We start from the raw sequence: 9,645 nt of genomic DNA, 5'->3' as shown, positions 1-9,645 counted from the left end.
AAATGTTTTAAGGTGGTAATGACGTTTTAAGTTGGTATTAAATATTTATGGTATTTTAAAGCATTTAAGATGGTATTACAGCCGGGCTATTCAATTGGCGGCCCCCGGGCCGGGTCTGACCACAGAGGTATTTTGTACTGGCCCTTACAGTGTCGTGTAGTTATTACATATGGATCGTCTGATACAGAGCATGACTATGGCTAATTGTACATTCTCTCGTGCAGTCGGAGATGGTAAACACACGTTTAAGTCGGACCTTTGAGGGACCGCACATGACCAAGTCGCCGTTCGCGCTCGAGTGCAACGCTCTGAGCGCTGACTGTAAGCACGAAGGTTGGCTAACAAGATAAAATATCTTACTCTATTAAAAAAAAAAAAAAAAAGAGTTCAGTAGTTGTCCAGATGATGAGGGTTGTCAGCCGTCCCTTGAAAAACAGAATCGTCCCGTATTTAGAAACAAAAGTACTCGTCCCGTATTGAGCTGAAACAGGACGCACTTTGTCCCGTATTACCGTGAGAATCCAAAATAGTGTAAAATGTCAATGAATGAATGAATAACAGGACGCTTTATATGAACATTTACGGTAAACTTATTCCCAGCCGTCTCCTGCTCTGTGACCAATGAGCTGACAGCAGGAATCCCTCTCAGCTCATTGGTCGAGGTACTGTTTTTTGTTTTTGTTTTGTTTTTTAGAACAACTTTATTGAAATTTGCATTATCAACACGATAGAAACTTATAAAATAGTATACATACAGTATAAACAAATATAAATCTTATGATACTATAAACTAGAGTCACGCCATGCACATGACAAGGGAGAACAACCTAGATTGACAGAACAACACAAAAAAACCAACGAAAAATAAAATAAAATAAAATAAATAACATAACATAAACCACATAGGTGACTCAGCTCATCTGAAGTGTTATTATAAGTTTATGCAGTTTTTTAGCCTGGGCATTCTCTACCTTTGTAAGACAGCTTTGAAACAGAGAGAGTTCATTTTTAAGTGCAGACCATGTGGGCGAGGACTTAGCAAATTGACATTTATGTATATAATATTTTGTTGCTATAATTAGATTATTAACCAAAAATTCATCCTTTTTATTTTTGAGGATTACAGCCATCTGAATGTTTTGACATGAAAAGAAATCTATGTTTATAGATCTGGAGGACAACAGGTTGTGAAGAGATTTCCATAAATTCTCAACCAATTCACACTCATAAAACAGGTGTTCTGTTGTTTCAACATTAGTGTTACAGATATGACAATTGTCTACCTCAAAATTGATCTTTTCTTTATAAATTCGTTAGAGGGATATATATTATTTATTGTTTTAAAGTGTACTTCCTTAAATTTAGGGGGAATTGGATATTTTAAGAATTTCGTTCTAATTGAAGATATTTCAGATTTGTTATAACCAAGAAAGAAAAGTGTGCTTCTTGTTCTACCCGGGTACATGACGTTTACAAGAGTTTGACTGAGGAAGTTATTATTACATTTTGCATCTACCAGGTCCATTCATTCATTCATTCATCTTCTATACCCGGTTATTCCTGTTAAGGGTCGCGGGGGTCTGCTAGAGCCTATCCCAGCTGTCATCGGGCGAGAGGCTCTATCAGGTCCACATAATCAATTTTAATCTTGTGTAGTCTTGGTGATGCAATGTTCAATAAATTATTCTTTATTGATTGAATAAGGACCCTCGGCATGTTCTGTGTTCCTTTGTTGTAATCCACAATTGAGCAGTCAATATTATATTTAGAATTAAATTCCTCCAGTTCAAGAATTACCATTTTCATCCAATATATGTACAATTGACCATATTTGTTTTTTTCACCAACATAGATTTCCTTCTACACAATATAACTCTGTTGTTCCATAATGGAACATTGTGGGGACTGAAGTTATGTTTGAACATCATGGTTCCACTGTAACAGAACCTGTTGATGAAAGGTTGAGAGTTTTATAGGCAATTTAGATATTTCAAAGTCACATGCTAATAAGAATTCAATACCTCCCACTTTATCAAAGATATATGTCGGTAAGGAGAACCATATCTCAAAAAGGATTGAAGCCATTTAATTTTCAATATCCCATTCATAATTTCAAAGTCGATTGCCTTTATGCCACCTTCCTCATAATTTTTCAACAGATCCCCTTTTCTAATGTAGTGATGTTTATTTTTCCAAATAAAATTAAAATTGATTCTATTAATTTCTTTAATTAGCTTTGGAGAGAGAGTAGGATGGATAGATTAGTCTAGATATAGATTCAGTCTTGGTCAACATCGTTCTTCCAAATAATGTTAAATCTCTTTGTAGCCAACTGTTTAATGTTTTTTCTGCATTTATCAATATTATCTTGGAAATTCTTTTTTTTCACTAGTATCTGATGATTTGGTAATCCAAATACCTAGATATCTAACATCATTTTTGACTGGTATATTATATAGTGAGGATTCAGAGCAGTTATGAATGCTCATCAGTTCACATTTACTCATATTCAGATATAGAGCTGATGCTTGTGAAAACCGCTCTATTACTTTTACAGCCACTGGTATTTGGTCCTTATTTTGTAAAAAGAGTGTTGTATCATCAGCAAATTGACTTATGAGTAACTTGTGGTTGTTTATATCTAAACCTTTAATATTCTATTTTTTTACCGCAATTGCTAGTAATTCAGTCACTGCAAAGGTCGAGGTACTGTTTCTTGAGAAGAAGATACCAGAAGACAACAAAGCAACAACTTTTACTCACACGTTCTGTTTGCTCTTTTCTTATTGCACTATTACAAGAGGAATGTTCTGCTTTCTATTGTTTTATATCAATTTATACAGTTTTAAGTTAAGCAGGACAGGTTTCTGTTAATTTTGTATTACAAATAGATAGATAGTCCCAAAGACATTCTTTTTGCAGATTTTGAAGAAGAACGTTTTTTTTTCTCCAGAGAGGTAAAGTGTCAGTAAATCTGTCTGACTTGAGGAGCTGATGGTCCTACTTTCATCTCTCTTCCTCTTTGGGTTAAAGCTGGTTCATCACTCTTGCGTCACTGAGTTTATACAACATGTTTGTTTCATCCTTTTACTTCTGACATCTCTGCTTTGAATTTATTCTCATCGGTTTTTATCCAATATGAACATTTATCTGTGGTGGTTTAGTTTCAGGATCCAGCAGCAGAGACCAGACTCTCCTGGACCTGGACCTGGACCTGGACTTAGACCTAGAAATAGACCTGGATCTGGATTTGGACTTGAACCTGGACCTGTGTCCTTTAAGACCGAAAGGCCCAAAGACATTCTTTTTGCAGATTTTAAAGGAGGACGTGGTTCTGGTCCAGAGAGGTAAAGTGTCAGTAATTCTGTCTGACTTGAGGAGCTGAGGATAAATAAACGTTGACCTGCTCATGTCTGTTTCATCTCTGCTGCTTAGATGTTGTAGATGTTTCCTCAGAAGATAAACAGACGTTGATCTAAAATAACACAGACACACTGGAAGAAGAAGATAGACAACATATAGATATACAGTAGAACAATCACTAACTTTATACAAGTCACATGGTTTGAGTAACTTGCTGAAATCTTGCTTATTTTACAAAGATCTTCTAAAATGGCCGACACAGTAAGTGTCAGGCCTTAGAGGAGGAGACAGATAAGAGACTGATCTTTGAAGCAGTGTCTTCAGTCTTTAATCAGCTGTTCAGTCTGTTTCCATGGAGACAAGTCTTCATTGTGTTTGACTGTGGACCAGAGAGAGAGAAGATGAGATCTGTCTGAGGAGAGGAGGAGCTAAACTAATGCTAAGCTAACCAGAGTTCATATAGACACAGTCTGCACATTAGTATGAAACATTGAGGAAGAGAGTCAGCAGCTCCACGTCTGAGGCCTCGGCCTGCAGGTCTTCTTCATGGTAGAGACTCAGATGAAACTCATCAGCTGTAACGCTGCAGAGGAAGTGGAGCTGGAGAATAAAAACTCCTGCTTCATCTACGTTCTAGTCTTCATGGACACTCGTGACCTTTGGTTTATTCCTGGAAGAGTGAACATTGTTATGTCCAGAAACTAAACTGAGACAAAGACGTCTGGACTAGAAGACGTTTCCTCCAAGTGTTCAGCTCTAAATGACTGGTGGGGAGTTTAGGTTTTTATCACCTGAAGGTCACATGACTAGAGTCTGTTAATGACCTGATACTCACCTGGACCTGGATCTGGACCTGGAGGAACCTGTTCTGATGAACCTGGTGGTTCTCTGATGATCCATTAATGTCCAGAGACTCCTCAGATGTTCAGAACATGTGGACATTGTTGTCCCTTGTCCTTCAGGTGTAGGTGGACAGCTGAGTCCTGACCTGAAGACCTTGTTTGAGTCGTAGAGAAGATAAACTCAGGATGAGTTGGGGGAAGGACATCCAGGCTATTTTGTGTAGACACTTTGTTTCTAAGTGTCCAAAGTTAAAATAGTGAAATATGTTTGAGGAGATAAAGAAACAGCTGATGGCTCTGAGGTGAAGAACATGTGCCTCGCTAGGATTATCATCTCTAACATGATCAGTCAGAGAGTCTGAGGTTTCTTAATGTTTCTGTCTGCTTTGTTTTCTGTGTGGCTGATAATGGCCTGTCAGTCACTCACTGTGGACTGGTGGACGTTTTACAGTCTGCAGTCTCTGGCTCTGGGTTCCTTCTCCAGCTGATTCATCAGGGAGGCAAAGCTTTATGAAACAGCTGCAGACTGAGCTGTTGATGGTCAGTGGGATCAGCAGGACTAGTAAACCTTTACCACTACAGAGACTCATCTGATTCACTCTTCACATCCACATGTCACTCCAGGGACATTTACCTTGTGTTTGTCTCTGTGTGGACAGACATGATGAGAGCTAATTGTTGATGATTGGTCCACAGAGTCCACCAGCAGAGCTCAGAGGTTCTCAGTGGTCAGTCTGCCCAGCAGCATCAGACACAGCTGGACTCCATCTTTCTGGTCTGTACATGTACAACAACTACTTTCCATCATCTCCATGCTGCACTTTGTAGACCAGTGGATTGTCAGTGTGTCCAACATGGATCTGATGTTTGTCTCCATGATTTCAGTCTGCTTGTGTCATTCATATGGTATTCTGTTCCAGCTGCTGGAGGACAACATCATCACTTTTGTGAAGAACGAGCTGAAGAAGATCCAGAAGGTTCTGAGTCCAGATTACCCAGAATGCTCAGAGAGTCAGAGGGAGGATGAGGAGGTGCTGGAGGGTGAGGATGAAGAGCAGAGGAGGAGCAGCAGAGATTTATTTGTGAAGATCACAATGAACTTCCTGAGGAGAATGAAGCAGGAGGAGCTGGCTGACTGTCTGCAGAGCAGTAAGAGGATTTCTCTAAACATTGAAGCTGCTGGAGAAATGGGACATTTACTAATGTCTCCAGAGATGAACCAAGATATATTCACACACTCATTCTTTAGAGCAATGACATGTTGGAATCAGAGGTTGCGTTAGACTTTTTCGTTGTCTGTCATTTTGACTGACAGGTTCATAAAAATTCCGTCATAATCTATTTTTACCCGTCACTTTATTTTTTTAAAATGATAATAAAGACATATTCAGTAGCATTTAGTTTTCATTAACTTTAAGTACTTTTTTCAGAACAGTATTGACTTTAAATGGTATAAAGACATCATCTGCCGACATGTCTTGTCCGTACTCGGAAAGGGACTGCTAGTGTAAACAACTCTTAGATGGTACCGTAGGGCTGAAGTGCTTCGGTGGTATGCAAATTCCATTTTGGTAGCTGTTAGCTGCATAGACATAGACATATATATTATATATATGTCTGTGTCTATGGTCAACGGTTAGCTGAGCTCTGACGTGTGCATCAGTGTAATCGGTGTACCAGGAAATCGTGCACCGACAAAAGTTCTGCGATGTGTGGAACGCAAACTGCGATTAGAGACAAGAGCCAATTAATAAGGTCACTCGCCACCAAGTGGTCAGGGGTGTGAATTGCAATATGTCAAAATGACGGATGGCCTTCAGATTTTTCCGTCACATTTAAAAAAAAAAACGGTCAATGACGGAAAATATTCGGTTAACGTGACCCCTGGTTGGAATATTTACTGGAGACTTTATTCATTCATCTTATTTCTTGTTTCTTCATTCAGGACTTGGAGCTTCAGTTTGTGGATGTAAAGTTAAATCTACTCTGAAGGAGAAGTTCCAGTCTGTGTTTGAGGGGATTGCTAAAGCAGGAAACTCAAGCCTTCTGAATGAGATCTACACAGAGCTCTACATCACAGAGGGAGGGACTGCAGAGGTCAATGATGAACATGAGGTCAGACAGATTGAAACAGCATCCAGGAAACCACACAGACCAGAAACAACCATCAGGCAAGAAGACCTCTTTAAAGCCTCACCTGGAAGACATGGACCAATCAGAAGAGTGATGACAAAGGGAGTGGCTGGCATTGGGAAAACACTCTTAACACAGAAGTTCACTCTGGACTGGGCTGAAGGCAAAGCCAACCAGGACATCCTCTTCATATTTCCATTGACTTTCAGAGAGCTGAATGTGTTGAAAGAGAGAAAGTTCAGCTTGGTGGAACTTGTTCATCACTTCTTTCCTGAAACCAAAGAAGCAGGAATCTGCAGCTTTGAAGAGTTCCAGGTTGTGTTCATCTATGACGGTCTGGATGAGTGTCGACTTCCTCTGGACTTCCACAACACTGAGATCCTGACTGATGTTACAGAGTCCACCTCAGTGGATGTGCTGCTGACAAACCTCATCAGGGGGAAACTGCTTCCCTCTGCTCGCCTCTGGATAACCACACGACCTGCAGCAGCCAATCAGATCCCTCCTGAGTGTGTTGACATGGTGACAGAGGTCAGAGGGTTCACTGACCCCCAGAAGGAGGAGTACTTCAGGAAGAGATTCAGAGATGAGGAGCAGGCCAGCAGGATCATCTCCCACATCAAGACATCACGAAGCCTCCACATCATGTGTCACATCCCAGTCTTCTGCTGGATCACTGCTACAGTTCTGGAGGATGTGTTGGAAACCAGAGAGGGAGGAGAGCTGCCCAAGACCCTGACTGAGATGTACATCCACTTCCTGGTGGTTCAGACCAAAGTGAAGAAGGTCAAGTATGATGGAGGAGCTGAGACAGATCCACACTGGAGTCCAGAGAGCAGGAAGATGATTGAGTCTCTGGGAAAACTGGCTTTTGATCAGCTGCTGAAAGGAAACTTGATCTTCAGTGAATCAGACCTGACAGAGTGTGGCATCGATATCAGAGCAGCCTCAGTGTACTCAGGAGTGTTCACACAGATGTTTAAAGAGGAGAGAGGACTGTACCAGGACAAGGTGTTCTGCTTCGTCCATCTGAGTGTTCAGGAGTTTCTTGCTGCAGTCTACATGATCCACTGTTACACCAACAGGAAGACAAAGGTGCTGGAGGACTTCCTGGGAAGAAACTACAATAACTCACCTCTGGATGAATTTCTGAACAGAGTCATGATTAAATCTCTGGAGAGTAAAAACGGTCACCTGGACATGTTAGTTCGCTTCCTTCATGGCCTCTCTCTGGAGTCCAACCAGAGACTCTTAGGAGGTCTGCTGGGTCAGACAGTGTCCTACTGGAGACTTTTAGGAGGTCTGCTGGGTCAGACAAAGAACAGTCCAGAAATCATCCAGAGAACCATCAACAACCTGAAGAAGATGAACACTGGTAAAATATCTCCTGACAGAAGCATCAGCATCTTCCACTGTCTGATGGAGATGAACGACCTCTCAGTTCATCAGGAGATCCAAGAGTTCCTGAAGTCAGAGAACAGATCAGAGAAGGAACTCTCTGAGATCCACTGCTCAGCTCTGGCCTACATGCTGCAGATGTCAGAGGAGGTTCTGGATGAGTTGGTCCTGAAGAAGTACAACACATCAAAGGAGGGACTACAGAGACTGATCCCAGCTGTGAGGAACTGCAGAAAGGCTGAGTGAGTCCTGATGTGATCATTAACAGAATCAATCAGTGGAGATTAGTAGTTTAGTTCTTCAGACGTTCTCATTCTTCTTCAAACAGTGTTCCACTTGTTCACTGCAAACATCACAGTCAGTTGTATTTAGTCCCAGATGTTCTCCAGCTGTTTAAAGCTGTTCTTCTAGTTATTGACTCTGTTCTTTCTATTTCTCTGTCTTATTATTCTCTCCATCAGTAAGTTAGTTTAGCTGAAGCAGCCTCTGAGGCCTCACGTTACAATGATGAGAGGATATTGAAGGCTGTTTCTAGAGTACAGAATAATCCTGAAGTCAGTGAAGTGGCTCCACATCAACATCTATGTAAAGCTTGTTAAGATCAACATGAGCCACCGTAAACTACTGATCATCCCACACAGAGACTGACCCATTGTCGAAGGAGGAATATTTTCCGCTCCTTCAGCCCAAGTTCTTTATACCTATTGGAAAGGTTAGTTCGACTATGAATAGATCACCCAACAACTTCTCTACAATCAACAATTTATTTGACACGCAGAGAATAGGTACAGAGTCAGCGCTGAGACTTCAACTTAACCACCTAAAGGGTAGGACAAGAGAAGCCCCTCACTAAGTCTGCACACAGGTTTTATTCTATCTGGGCTCCACCCGAGGACAATAGGAGGAGCGCGGCCTTTCGTGTATCAGTGGTCTTCTATGTGTGGCCGAGACCGGCCCTAACTGGTATCTTCAAGGTGAAATATGAGTGTGGTGCATCTTATCTAGTGAGCAAGCTGCAGCAAAGAAGTAAATAATCCCGTATCTGAACAGTACAAAAAGAAGAACACTTCTTTCTGTCCTGTTCTGTTTCTTTCCATAACTCTTTTATATCTAACAAATCCCCCTGTTGGCGTGCCTTAAGGGCACGCCACCCCTTATCTAGTCCTGTCACATAAAATCATAAAAGCGGGTGTATGGATGCAACGTAACCTATATGTGTAACCTGGGCCTCCTTCCAGCGGTCACGTGAACGTGCTCCCCCAGACACGTTGCCATCTCTCCGGTAGACTCAGGTTGTGTATGTAACAGCCTGGAAAATCAACTAACATTGACTATGTGTACATAAAAATATGGATATAACTCAAACTAAGCAGAAAAGCAAGCAGCAGAGCAAAATACTATTCTAACAATGTGAGATCAGTTATTGTAGACCCTAACTCAGACTACATCTTCCAGCGCAAGTTCATCATCGTCAGATCCTGGATAATGGAGCGGCCTCTCCTGGTTCTCGGTGTACTCGCTCGAATCGATCAAGGGCACATTCTCAGAGAGGTTCATCTGATAGGCTGGAGGCGCTCCTTTTAACTCCATATTCCCAGCGCCTTGTCGATGCATCGCACGATGAGAGCCCTAATGCAGGGAATGCAACAACAACAACACAGAGCAAACACTACAAATACAATGGCTAATGACGAGGCTACACTAGCTGCTAAGTTGCCCCATTTTCCAAAGAATTTATCAAACAAGCCAATTAAGGGATCAGAGACCCTGGAATGTTCTTTTAGCTCATATGAGAGGGCTCTGAGGCCCCTCAGGGTTTTAGTCAGAGATCCGTCAGGGGCCACAGGTGTTATTGGGGATAAACGTACAGCACATTTCTCCAAACATGCTACAGACACCTCCTCTGTCA

The 9,645-nt window shown here is 41.4% G+C and overlaps 1 protein-coding gene across 1 annotated transcript; it reads left to right on the top strand.

The window, feature by feature from the left end:
- Positions 1–230: 230 nt before the first annotated feature.
- On the top strand, positions 231–8,898 carry LOC311509806 (NLR family CARD domain-containing protein 3-like; the record flags this gene model as incomplete). The annotated part of the gene is made up of 3 exons (XM_084575243.1): positions 231–333; positions 6,112–7,955; positions 8,878–8,898. The coding sequence occupies 3 exons, from the start codon at positions 231–233 to the stop codon at positions 8,896–8,898; spliced, it is 1,968 nt and encodes a 655-aa protein (XP_084431369.1).
- Positions 8,899–9,645: the final 747 nt, after the last annotated feature.

This window comes from Chelon labrosus, assembly GCF_963514085.1.
Source record: "Chelon labrosus genome assembly, contig: SCAFFOLD_55, whole genome shotgun sequence".
Lineage (NCBI taxonomy): Eukaryota > Metazoa > Chordata > Actinopteri > Mugiliformes > Mugilidae > Chelon > Chelon labrosus.
Note: the sequence above shows the minus strand (reverse complement) of the source record. Positions and strands in the feature narration are given on the sequence as shown.